At 37.3% G+C, this 13,770-nt stretch overlaps 1 protein-coding gene across 12 annotated transcripts in view; it reads right to left on the reverse strand.

The window, feature by feature from the left end:
• The window catches only part of LOC113499368 (tight junction protein ZO-1-like), a 134,142-nt gene that overhangs the window by 13,379 nt on the left and 106,993 nt on the right, over window positions 1–13,770 (reverse strand). For 10 of the 12 annotated variants that reach the window (XR_003401095.1, XM_026879831.1, XM_026879824.1 and 7 more), the window contains 12 exons: window positions 8,189–8,364; window positions 7,546–7,733; window positions 6,949–7,218; window positions 6,459–6,629; window positions 5,974–6,040; window positions 5,630–5,780; window positions 5,086–5,236; window positions 4,438–4,581; window positions 3,779–3,951; window positions 3,198–3,369; window positions 2,608–2,824; window positions 2,085–2,265 (listed from right to left, as the gene is read on the reverse strand). Coding sequence is in view for 11 of the 12 variants with exons in the window: in XM_026879831.1 (XP_026735632.1) it covers window positions 2,085–2,265; window positions 2,608–2,824; window positions 3,198–3,369; window positions 3,779–3,951; window positions 4,438–4,581; window positions 5,086–5,236; window positions 5,630–5,780; window positions 5,974–6,040; window positions 6,459–6,629; window positions 6,949–7,218; window positions 7,546–7,733; window positions 8,189–8,364 (2,061 nt within the window). In the remaining variant the exon portion in view is untranslated. The remainder of the gene's footprint in view (window positions 1–2,084; window positions 2,266–2,607; window positions 2,825–3,197; window positions 3,370–3,778; window positions 3,952–4,437; window positions 4,582–5,085; window positions 5,237–5,629; window positions 5,781–5,973; window positions 6,041–6,458; window positions 6,630–6,948; window positions 7,219–7,545; window positions 7,734–8,188; window positions 8,365–13,770) is intronic. The other 2 variants (XM_026879827.1, XM_026879826.1) reach the window with 1 other exon arrangement.

A 13,770-nucleotide genomic window follows, 5' to 3' on the forward strand; every position in this document is an offset into this window, starting at 1 on the left:
TGAATGAATAACAAAATTATGTATAATTTTTTAAATCAAATATTTGAATATCGATAAGAAAACACAGGTGGTATTTAACACTGGTAAAATGTGACAATATTTACAAAACAAAACACACTGGCAGTTCACTTCAGCTAAAACTAAACTTGAAAACAAAATAACATAAAACAGTGCAAGCAAATTAATAAGCGGAAAAGCAGCCAATATACAAAAAAACATTAATGATAAATACTTGTGCTAAATCTAATGGTAACTTCAGTATTGTTAGACTATCTACGTTATACGTATCCTAAATGCTGTTCAGAGATCGGTTTGCTGATCACAGCGTGAACATCTCTCTCTGCCTCCGACTTACTCTCGTTCTCTATTTTCTCAATCTCCTCTAACTTGAGAGTCGGGAGAGACAAATTCCTATACTTGTTCAGAGTCCTTTCGGACGGCGTTGGTAACGTCCGGACCTCGCTGAACCTCCCAGGGTCGACGGGAGACTTCTCACTACATTTACAGTTAGGTATCCTACAAGTCTGTCTCAAAGGCTTTTCGAGAGTTCGAAAAATAGGTTTTGGATTCTCCTTCTGGAGTCGCGCCTTCCATTCCGGAACTTCATTTGTCTTTTTCAAATCGTTATCAGTTTGGAAGAAGGACGCTGGTCTGTATTGCTCTGACATAGGAACGACCGAGGATGGTCGTTGAAGATTTTGGACAGGTGACTTACTAGTAGTTTCTAGGACACTATAAGGTCTGAAAGACTGAGGTGGATAAGCGTTTCCTTTGGAGAATATCTGTGAGAGTTCAGGACTCGCATTCACAGGAGCCCTTAATTTAGGGTTCATTTTAGCTTGATAATAATTCTGCCGATCATCGTACGGGTAATTAGCTAGAGTATGTCTGTTTTTAGTATTGTGAGTATTGGGCACACTGTAGGCGTTGTTAGGCATGCATGGGGTTAGAGTTTCCGAGTAGTAGTAGGGCACTACATGATTCCTGTTAGCGTCATACAGATGGTCGTGATGTTTAGTGCTGGGGTTAGGGTTCAGTGAGAGGCGGAGGTTCTGCGGGGAGCTGACGGGGCGCTGGGGCGACTGGTACATGTTCAGAGGATAGGAGATCGGGTAGAAGGCGGGGTAAGGGGACGGCGGGATGGGGAAATATATGTCCGACACCATTTCAACGTGCTACACCGCCGCAAGACAGAACAGAAACGAATAGGTTAATAAATAATGTTTTATGGTCAAGTCAATATGAATACTACTAGAGTTAAGTAATTGAAAGATGTTTTTGTCTAATTATAAGATGTTTTAATTTTTATTAAGGGTAGTGGTATTCATATTTAAACTCAGATTACATAAATCGTAAAGATACTAGGAGACATAGAGCACATGTAATTTACCAAATGCACCAATTTGCCTTTACCAAGCAACCATCTTGAAGCATGATGCGTTTACTGTCGTAACAAATACTTTTACAATGAATCCCACATAGATATGTATACAGTATATGAAACAAGTACTATAAGGAACAACTACTATATTTTCTTATAAAACATTGATTGTACCCAAACATACCCACACTCAAAACGAATATTAAATTTAAAAAGCTAATAAAGCTATGCTATAGTTTCGAATGAAATCTGATTAAAATCTCAGAACCGATCAAATAATTTAACAGGCGAATATTTTCAGAAGGCTTGCTTCGGACAGATCGGAGTTTTTTCTTATCATTCCTAGTTGGTACTCTGGCACTCGACACTAGCGCCAATTTGTGCCGTGGCAGGAATTGGAACTATGCTTCACGATTCCTTACGATTTCTATCCTATCTTGGTTTACTTTAATAGTACTTTCGGGAGTTAACCCGCAGTATTATTAAACCAGCATCTCATACTATTAAATCAAGTGAAAGATTCATAGACTTAACAGCATCTTAAATTTAATTTCCGTTTGAGTATACATAAATAAACTTTTAAAACAGTTACATAAAACAACAATGAACATAAAAACCGTATCAATCTTTGTTTTATAACAAAATCGAATTCTTCTCCACACATTCTGAATAATTTTAGGCTTAAATATGTCTGTTTTCTCACCTTGGTCTCGGAAACCCACAGCTGTTGTTGCTGCGTCCTCTGTATGAGGTCTATGAGCTTGCTGAACCATGTGTTCTGGTTGGCTTCGCTCAATGTGATGGTGTGAGTGAACACGTGTCCCCAAACACGTTCCATATGCTGGCATTGTTCTAGGAGCTTTTTGGATGACTTGTGGGCGGACCTGAGTTGTAAAAAAAAGTTTGTTTTTATTATCTATCGTTTGTTTTTCACAGGAATGTTTCAAAGTAGATATTTTAATTAAGCGTTTTTGCATTAAGAAAGAATTCAAATCTTGACTTTTGAAGAAGTAGAACAAGTTTTAAGATTTTCCACATCATTTTGGGAGTCGGAAAGAGTAAAAAAGATACATTACTGAAAGAACCAGTATTAATTCTGGCATTAAAAGCCAAAAAACATTAAATTAAATTATTATTATTATCATCAGCCCATTGCAGTCCTCTACTGAGCATAAACCTCTTGCATCTTTTACTATCGCAAAAATTGAAGATGTACTCCTACTCACTTTGGCAGACCAGCTCTGAGTTGTTTAATGATATGTTTGTTGTCTGCCTTCAGGAATATCACGATGGGGTAGAACTGGGCGTAGTTGAGCCTGTCCACGGCGTTCGGTGTGATGTCCAGTAAGGCATGCTTTCCCCTTTCCATGACCGTCCTGATGCTCGACAGACGGATTATACCGGTCGACTTCGTTTTGGTATCTTCTAGAGTACTGTCCATTTCTATAACGAAAGAGGAAATTTTGAAATAATTTGTATTAAGATTTTTTGCAATATCGCCAGATGCCTAAAGTATGTTAACAAAATGATGTGCATCCTTCAAGCAACTTAAACAAATCATTTTACAGGAAGATAGGATAAATAAATTCTAGAGTATTTTTGCGAATTGAGGTAATTTGGTAAAATGAAATATTAAGTTTAATGTAAAACACCCAAAAGACTGACCATCAACTTACCTCAACTTTTTATATCAGCTGCTTGTCTTAACCGACCCAAAAGATCTCTAAATAATTATAATTACGCCATCGACCCCATATTCAATTGAACACCCTCTAAAACCATTATCATCTGAGCAAACTTAGTTCATCATACTTACTTGGTGATGAAAACTTATCAGGACTTTCAGTGAGCAGTCTTTCCCTCGCTATATCAGCGACTGCGCCGAGCACTATGACGGGGCGCACGAAGCCGGGCTGCTTCAGTACGACGCGCTCGTAAGCAGGGAACTTGCTTATACTGTCTGATAGGACCACTTCGTCCCAATGTTCCTGGTATAAGAATAATTAGTTATTAATGTGTTTGATATTAATGTCTGGTGGGATGGGGATGTTGAGTTTTTTTTTAATTTTTTGTGAGTAAGTTATAATTGTTAGAGATATAAAAACGTGCTTAGATATTGATATATAAAATAAGGTAGTCATTATCTGTTACGTTTTTTCTTGAGTATAATTTGGCACATAGTGACGTCATAAGCCCCCTCCCTAACTCTAAATCCATTTTAGTCATGGTTTATAAGAAATAATACGTCACTATTTTTATACCATATAACTGAAGAATCAAAATCTGGGGATGGATATCCTCATAGAATTGTCCTAAATAACATTTTTTGTATTTATTATTGGACTACACCCGAATTATTCCAGAAGAAAAAAGTGTATAAGGTTTTATTTCTCTTACCTTGCCCAAACTCTTGCTACGCCTATGCGTAGAGCGGCGTCGTCTAAAGAAGTTGTGTTTCCCGTCGTTGCCAGACATCTCCTTCTTCGTGGCGTTAAACTGCGCTGTTGCCAGCTCTTCTGCGCGAGCTTTGTTGGGAATCGTTCCCTTTTGGACTTCTTGGTTGTTGCGACCTGCGGAAATGTGAAAAGTGGTATTATAATTCCGTAATTTCCCTAATATTAAACATATTCCGAATAACGTCAATTGAATGAATTTATGAGAATATCAGTAACTAAAACTGGCAAAATGTTTTCACAAATAACCAAAATGTTTATATAAAAGGACAAATATTCAAAATCGGTTTCATTTTCCAGCCAGGATTTTCAATCCATATATTTTAAGTCAATTAATGAATACATCGTATCGTTGCTTCTTTTTTTTTAACGACCAACGCATTAAGGAATGTAATTGTGTCGCGGGGGGTTTCACAAACAAACAATTCGCATGCACAAAGGCACCAAGACTCAGAACAAGCATTCGTGGATCACATAAACGCTTGTCTTACGCGGCTATCGAACCCGCGACACGACGCGCTCAGTGGGTTTGGCTATCCCTGCGGTCTTTCTATACGTACTGCCTTCCTGTTCAAATAAAATTAGGTCAAGACTTAGACTTACCTATCCTATAGACCTGCCAGGCCCCCACAGTACCGTTGTGCAGCGTGTCCACAACGTGGAACACGTCGCCGCATCGGAAGGACATCTCTCCGTCTGTCGGCTCCGTGTAGTGGAAATGTGTCTTTATGTGGAATGAGTCACCGGCTGCAGAGGAAAATCTTATTTTAGGGATACAAGTAAATTGTTCACACTTTTCTGAAAAAACAATTATATATTTCAGATTATCATTGTCGGTGGTATTGTACAGGCTTTGCGCGTGTCGGCCATAGTTTGAGAAAAGGTACAACATACATGCTCAGTCTTTGGACTATTATAGTCCCACCAGCACAAGTTCTTTGAATTCATTGTTTCATTAAAGTATATCCATACAATTCCATAAAACCAGGACTTGGACGAAATAACTTTTTTAGTTTTGAGACAAGCCCGCCTCATAGGCCCGTAATTGTAATTTATAAGCAAGGATCTAGAATGAAAGCAACGAAAATCGCCGAAACATTTAAGCAACATGCCCCAAAAATCGATTAGCTGCCTTGGAATCCAGATTTTCCTCATTTTTTCTCTATAATAATTCATTAAAAAGGGCATAGTAGCTACTAGAAACTACAAATGTTGGAAAAATGTCAAAATAAATATTACAACTTTACTCACGCATCTGTCCACTAGCCACCGCATTATAATCATCGGGAGCATGCTGCACGATCAGGTCGATGCGGTCCTGCAGGCTCAGCAGGAACAACACCGCCTCCTCGCGCGTCACGCCCTTCATCTCCATGTCGTTCACCTGCTCCAACGCACAGAACTACACATACATACTCGGATCGCTCACATGCTTACAGGCAAAATAAATTGATTATATTTTTATTCCCTGTATTGGGGACCGCTAGTCGCGCTTCACGTCCTTTAATTTTATTTTCTTTTTTAAAAAGAATTGGCATATTGTTATGTTGCTGAAAATGCGAAGTTAATTATAATGATTTTTAACAACAATGACAACTATTTGTTACGATTTTTTATGTCGAAATAGGTTGTGCTCTATCAAGAGGGTTAGCTATTAGTTTGCCATTGCAGGTAAAAACTATAAAGCCTTCTCTCTCTCTTTACCGTTCAATGGCAAACAGTAATCATAATAAAATATTAAATGAAATCCAGAACACAATCTCAAAATTTCTTAGTTCTTCTACAAACCACATACCTTAAGTATTTTATCAGCAGGTTGCAGCCCTTGCAATGCAGCTGGGCTAGTGGGCTGGACCCCGGACACGAACACTCCGGACCTGTTGCCGCCACATAGCCGCAGTCCCACTGAGCCTTCCTTTTGGAAACTTATTAGACGAGGCTCACTTCTGTGAAGGTAGAGTATGGGTTAAATGAATTTGGACTTAATTCACAGACAATATAAGATTGCATTTACTATTGGTTTAAACCAGTAATATTGTAGTTGTAAGTTAAGGTGTGCGGTAAGAGTTAGAAAAAAAAAAGGTTCTAACTCTACACAAGTCACAAATGAAAATGTATTGGAATCTTAAAATAACTTACGATGGCTTATTTCTTTGATTATTCATGGCTTCCTCTTCATAAAGTTGTCTTCTACTGCTGTAGTAATCTGAAAACAAAAACAAACCCGAGTGAGTGTTTGATCATAAAGCGTAAAATAAATGCAAAGTATCGTAGTATTGGAAAGCGATTTACTCTGCCACCATGATGTATAGGTCTTTTATGGTAATTAATCTAATTATTAATTAAGTATGTGACATGAAAAATTTACTCAGATTAGATGAAGTGCACATGGACTACTTATAATCATCATCCACAGCATTTGTCTTCCCGCTGCTGGGCATAGGTCTCCCCTTTCTCGTGCCAATTTCTATGGTCTTGTGCCAGCTTCATCCAGACTCGACTACATATACCTACTTATAATATTGTCTATTGGTTCAAGTTTTTTTACAATTATCCGAGAATTTTCCTCAAATCCCCCACTTTCACCCTTTCATCCTCATTTCAGTCCTTATAAACCTATCTACCTTCGTTCCTGGGCGGCGGCGGTCGCGGCGGCTGGTCGAGCTGTTCGTGCGACATCGGGCCTCGTCGTGCATCTCCGCCGCGCACTGGCGCCGCCACGTACAAGTTCTGTCCGCTGCTTGAGTACCCCGGGGAGGCTTCTGCCGCACCGTATACGTTTAGTGGACTTGCTTCTGTGATTTTAATATGAGGAAATGTTAAAGAAGGTCGTAAATTGATTAGGAAAAATAACTTTATCTACATTCAATTGAGGTTTTGAATTCTTCAAACCCCAGGTTACCTATGTATTTTCAATCGAACAAAATGTTTTATTATTGATATTGGCGTTGCAAACAGCAACAGCAAGTTTTATAGTTGTTTTTATCAAGAACATTGTGAATGTTTGACGAAAACCATTCAATCGCCACCATTTTTTTTGTCTTCATGATAAAAAAAAATATGCTGGATTATTCGCTAGGAAGCTAATTTCTGGCAATAAAAAAAACAACTTACCTAGACTATTATAATTATTCTGATAATTTCCGTTAGTGACTGTTTCTTCCCTTATAAGTTCTCTGGTGACGACCAGGTTCAGGCGGTCCTTGCAGGACTCGATCAGTTTCCTGGCTTCTTTCAGGGTCATAGCGTCGGTAACCGGCGTGTTGTTGATCCTGGTCACCATGTCACCTTCGCAGAGACCCTGGCCTCCTTGGTTCAGCTGTTCTCTGGCACGCATTGTGAGTTCCTTGACGTAGAGTTTGCATCCTAATACTAATCCAAAATCTGGAACGGCAATATTATGTTATTGTTTTTGGTTGGAAATCTCGAGGCTGGCGAACTTTCTAATTAGCGACTTGAAACAATGAAACTTCAAATAGATATCGATTTTCTCGGACTTAATTCCGTGTACAAATAAAAGTGAATGTATGAAATAAATTACCTATTATTCTTAAAAAAAACTTGCTGAAAATTGTTTTGATTTACACACTAGTTTTTCTTCATAAAAGTCTGGCGGTTTACAGCAGCAAGAGTTCCCCTTCGCTCAACCATTAAGGAAAGACCTTTATTTGCGTTAACGTTAACAACTATTTAGAAAAAGCTTAAACAAACCTTCTTTCTTCCCATTCCTAGTAAGCGACAGCTTAATAGTAGTAGGCGCGGTGGGCGGCGGCGCGGGCGCACGCCGGCGGACCACCAGCGACACAGTGGCGCCACTGTCGCGCAACACTTGCACCGCGCGCGCGTACTCCACATTTTCCAACGGTACGCCGTTCACAGAAACTATTCTGTCGTTTACTCTGGAAATACGAGACGGAAATTAATTAGGATATTTTAAGGAATTTTTCTACTTGTTAGCTTTTGCATGTTTTTTACTCAAAGAAAGCTAAGAACTCCATCGTTTTTAATAATTCTCGGTTAATTTTGTGGCGTAAACGGAATCGTTATGTTGAACAAGATAATAAATGAATTTGATAATGGAATTTAATAAATTTTGTAGTTCTTGATAATTCTTAATAGTCAAATATTAACCAATGAAATATAAACAGTTTTCTCTGGATAATAAACATTAAGCTCCTCTCCTCTTTGTTGACCAGCTCTAATACGTCCATTTCGTGAGGTTGACAATCTGTAGGTACACTACAAAATACCTATGTTTAGGCCACACAAAAGAATATATGTTTATTCATTTTGAGAATGGAACTGAACTCTAGCTTAATCAGAACAATAAAATATCAAATACAATTTAACTTACTGTAGCTTATCTTCAGCCGGTCCCCCTCTTAATACATCCGAGACAGCTATGGAAGGATCACCGCTGGCGAAATGGGGGTTATCCCTCCCCCCCGACACGGCTATCCCGAACCCGTAGCCGGGCACCCTGTTGAGGCGCACCCGGTGTGTCTCCCATCCTGCACTGCGCTCGGCTGTCTGTAAAGAAAAAATATTTTGGTTAGCTGAGAGAAAACGTTCTGTGGGTTTGGGCTTAAGGTATAGCACTGGAAACGGATGATTTGATTAAATCGCGGAAAAATAAAATAAAAAGAAGGTAAAATTACGATAAAATACAATAGTTATAATCCAATGGTTATACATAACCATACAATGGTTATAATCCACATAAATACGAGTTAGTAAACCGTTGCAAAATTTAACAAAAAAACAGTTTTGTTTAGAGTTCGTAAAACCTAGTAATTATTAGGTTTTTAGTATTCGTATAGTCTATTAAAGTAGCTTTGTAGGGCAAGAAAAATTTACGTAGAAATGGAACTCTTTGGGTTGAAACCAACAAACTTTAGCCATGGTATACAATTTTTTAATGAATCAAGTTTTGAAAAAGACTTTCCAGACGCAGTCTGATGCTCTAAGAAACTCACTTATACGTGATTCTAAAGCTACTGAAGCTTTGAACCAACCTTAAAGTTAAATAAATCAAATTATGCATTTCAAGACGAGTTATTTTTATGTTTATGTTTATGCGTAAACGCGCGTAAGATTCTCAAGTATTGCGTATTCACCCAGTACGTACTAAATTAGCATTAAATGCAATGACCGCTGACATTTACAGCGTCCATATAGTTTAACTGACTCTGTTAACACAGCTTACCCCTTCTGCAAAGGTCGTAATTAATCTCTATCAGATTAACGATGTACAGTCTGCAGAAGAAGAGAACCGTATGTCTTTGTAGGGTCATGTAAAGAGAGATGAACGCTAATTAGTATCAGTGCTAAAAGGGTTATGAGTTTAGATTTAGATGCATGGACAGGGAGAGGAAGGCCAAAGAACAAATGAATGGATTGCGTGAAAAGTCATAAGGAAGAAAAGGAAGGCAGGGATAACGAAACAAATGGCAGTATATATCTAATGGAAAAGAAAAAAAATCGCAGACCCCACATAAAACAAGCAGGAAGGCAAAAAGGAAGTCAATAATAGAAGTAGAGGAACGAAATCATCTACAAAATATAGGACAAAACAATGTGTCTAAACGACAGGTCTGAGGTTCTGAGGTTCTGTCTGAGGTTAGGATTTTATCATTGTTTTAACAGTATTTAATAGCAATCTGATTGTGTTTATCAACTTTGCTGACTATACTAGTCTAGAAGCCTAGGTTTATGACATTCAAGATTTATGATTGCTGTTATCCTTAACCTGCTGGACAAAGATGGATAAACTGTTCATTTGACTGCGGTGTTTAATATGAATAGAGATTATTTACACGTATAATAAGTCGATTGATGGATCGGGTATTTTGTATAGCATAATATTATAAAGCTTAAGAGTTGGTTTGAAAGAGATTAGCGAGATGCGATTTAAAAAAATATTTCTGAGTTTGATTTGTTGAGGAAGGCTATAGGATCAAACATTCAAGTCACTTGCACAAGACACCCAGACTTGGACAAGCCTTCGTGGATCACACAAATACTTAAGTTATGCGGGGATAGAACCTGCGACACTTCGCGCTCAGTAGGTTTGACGTGACCAATTTAGGTAATCATATACTCACAATTTCCCACTTTAAAACTCATCAATTTTCTGCATAAGATCCGTTTGAAAGTTGATCAAGAAAACCACTTAGTTTTGACCCTGGCCGGTAGGTATATAATATATATTCATACACTGTACGCTGATTACTGCTTATGTACATTTATATATGTAGATTATAATACATAGTACTGGATGGAAACCTTGAAGTATCTAAGTATCTAAGCTAAGTACGACACAACTGAGTTTTGTTTACATTTCTGCCTTGCGTTCTAATTCTTTGAGTCATACAATGTTATACAAGTCTCGTGCGAGCAAAAGGTGGCCCTTTTGAGGAAATTAGAGATTAGATATAATATGTCTGAGGCCATAACACATATAACTTTTCATTCATACCTGTCAATTGTTATAAATGAATCCAAAACTTTTGAGTTCTAAAATGTAGAGTTAACAGTATCAACATAACGTTGCTTAAGTTAACATGAGAAAAGAAAATAAACCTTGAGTTGTCAGATTTAAGATCTTTTTTAGACTAAACATTAAGTACAATTCTGCAAAAGCCAATGTAAGTATTATAACATCACATAACAAAATACGGGGGACGATTTTATCGATCCGTCACACAGAATTACAATTTAATCCCAAACACGGTACGAAAGTCAAAGAAACTTTTGTTCTCATTACGTTTCGACAACAATGTTCATTGTTGATGGGTTATCTGGCGATTTGTATGGTTTCAAGTGTTTATCAATATTCAAGAAGCGACAAACGAGTTCCGCTTTTGTGGCAAACGGAGGACGTTATGACTAAACAGGACTTGGCCACATAATGGGAATGATTTAAATACTAAATTCATTTGTGTTTGGAATTTACGATGTTGTTAGTATTCGCAGTTTTTGTCTGAATGCACACAAGAATGGAATTTCTGTATTAGAGGATGTAAACTGTTTTACTATCGAGAAATCGACGTCAGTTTTAACTATTTTCATGCTGTCTCTAGTTTTAAGTAGAATTCTTAGCGTAAGATATGAAGTGTTTCAGTATCTTAAGGTTGAGTTTCATAAGGATTAAAAACAAGCCGTCATAATGTTGTCAAAACCAAACATTGTTTGTTCATTATTTTTTATTTCATATTCTATTGATAAATCCGACAACGATATATCATGGTTTTGGTATTTGTAAGGAAAATTTTACTTATTTTTCACTTAAAAATCAACGGACAACGAAAACGTTAAATTCTATGAAATATCTATCCTATCACACACTTTCTGTCTATCTTCATTGACAACTATTCGTTTAGCAAATTTTTAATAGCTTTTGCACTTACTGCCTGTTGACCTATACTCTTGAATGTTTCTTAATGAAATAACCGTAAGTTTAGTCCATGTTTCCCACGCCATCGAGAGCGAATCGCCACTCCTTGATATACAACCATTCATCTACGACTTTATACCCAAGAATACTCTCGTTGTGTATTTGGTATTTGACAAAGCTAGGCAAAACAGTTGAGCATCTGAAAAGCTTCACGTAGAACTTGGATAGCATTTGTTATACCGGTTTTTTTATATATAGGGTGTGTTATTTTATTATAAGGAACTTAGCGCCTACAAAAACAGGTGGGAGACAAATCTGAATGACTGGCAGATAAGAGAAGCCTATGCCCAGCAGTGAGCCAGAATTGGGTGTGAATGCTTATAATTAAAAATCCACAAACACGACTAAATTTCGATTTGACGTTTTACCATTGCAGGAGAAGAATACCAACAGAATTATAGACAATAAACACACGCTTAGCAAACCAACAGTTACTGCGTTGCCTCATACGTTACACAACAGGGCACAACATGGAACAATTTCATAACATAACCACAAACCATGGTATGATGAACATCTATTACACTCATATCTACTTATACTAATTGTTTGACGCGTTACCCAACGAGAAACACCATAAAGGTTCCTATACAACTGAACTAGGTAGAGTCATTGATTAACTTCTGAATCCGCCTAAAAGAAATTTAAGCTGTGCTCATAAGGGACAGTTTGATAGAGGCTTTGGCTTTGGCGATGCTTGATAATGTGAGATGACACTTAAGGGTAGGTCACCCTAACTTGGTGACCATTATGAAAAACGTGTGGTTAGGTACCACCACCACACGCTTTTCACAGTCAAAAGAAAAAGTATTATCAAAATCAGAAAATCAGTACTTATGAACAATGTTCGCATTAGAACTGTGTTGCGTGGAAATGGTTAATAAACGTGAACCGAAGATCAAGGCAGCCCAGTACAACCTAAAAAAACAGGTCTGACACGAACTCTTATCATCTAGTTTTGATTTAAACTCTAGATGAAAGGAAAAAAAGAGTCTGCGTTAAGCCTAACGTTAGCTTCTTCTTCACTGCTCTCAGTATCATGTTTACAGTAATTAAAATCTCAATCAAAATTAGGATTTCCATCTCAAGATCCAAACAAAACATTCGTCTAGCCTTTACATTAGTTTTACTAACAAAAATATTTAAATTATTCCATTGGTAGCTTAGCCTTGCCTCCTACGCATGTCTGTCAAGTCACGCATGACTTCATACAAAAAGGCTTAGAATGCCTTCTGTACATGGAGCTCATAAGACACGCTCGGATGGTGACTTTGAGAACTAAATATCAAACGTGTATGAAATTAAATTCAAAAGAAGACCTAAAATAATATGAATAATATTGAGATTAACGAAGAAGAGCCTTGCAGAGCTTAACTCATTGACAAGTACAATCAGGTCTTGTCGAAAAGATAATCTAAGCTTATATTATAAAACTGAGAAGTTTCTTATTTGAAAGCAGTAATCTCAGAAACAAGCGGTCCTTTTTGAAAAAAATAATCAGTGTTAAGTAGCCCATGATGAGTCATCATGCTTTGATTAATTGGGGAAAAGCAGTAATGAAATATGTTACATTAACGGCGAGAAGATGTGTACACTCTAAAACTATTTATCTGGTTTTAGAAAATCTCACTTATATTATTTTTAGCCTCGCAGATGAAATCGAACGCAACAGCTAGCGTTTTGTTAAACATCAAGAGTCTTGGAAGCCTGTATGTATATCTATCTACCCTTAATTCTAGACATTATAATTAAAAACAAAATATTTTTAACAGAAAGCTTGTCACTGTACAGATATATCAAATCTATTCATATGATAAGCTTATGTATAAGTCTACACAGAACGAAATGAATTAATAATTCAGACTAAGTCTGTCCCAACATCCCAAGTGTAGACTCAGTTACGTATTTTGCACCAAAATAAATTATTAAAGAACACAGAACGATAGAACTGAAAACATGTCGGTACTCGTCACAAAGCCATCCATAATAAACAAGGGTACACACAGGCAGAGCCTGTATGTCCACAACGTGTCGGGACATGTTCCAACTCGAAATAACTTTGCGTTCGATCCAGACTCATTAAACAGGTTTAACTGTACCTCTTATTGGCATTAATCGCGTAGAAAAGAAACATCGTCTCATTAATGAATGCTTCCAGATCAATTATAAGGTATTCTAAGTATTGTACGATGCTGGGATCCAAATGCAGTATTATTGAAAACCGCTTTTTTAATAAGCTGGAATTTGGCCTGTATCGTGGCTGCATTTTAAAGTTATGAATCACGCATACTCGGACGATGCGCTGTGAAGTTTCGATCAAGTTTATCTTAGTAATAAAAATAAAATCATCTTTATAGGATCAGGCCATCTTTTGTAAAGGTAAAAAAGCCCAAATAGGTGTAGAGTCAGAAATTAATTTCTTCTCTTTACTCGTTCCCAAATTTCAATCTTTTTTTGGAAGTATCCATAATCGTTTCCAG

Source organism: Trichoplusia ni, chromosome 12, assembly GCF_003590095.1.
Source record: "Trichoplusia ni isolate ovarian cell line Hi5 chromosome 12, tn1, whole genome shotgun sequence".
Taxonomy (NCBI): domain Eukaryota; kingdom Metazoa; phylum Arthropoda; class Insecta; order Lepidoptera; family Noctuidae; genus Trichoplusia; species Trichoplusia ni.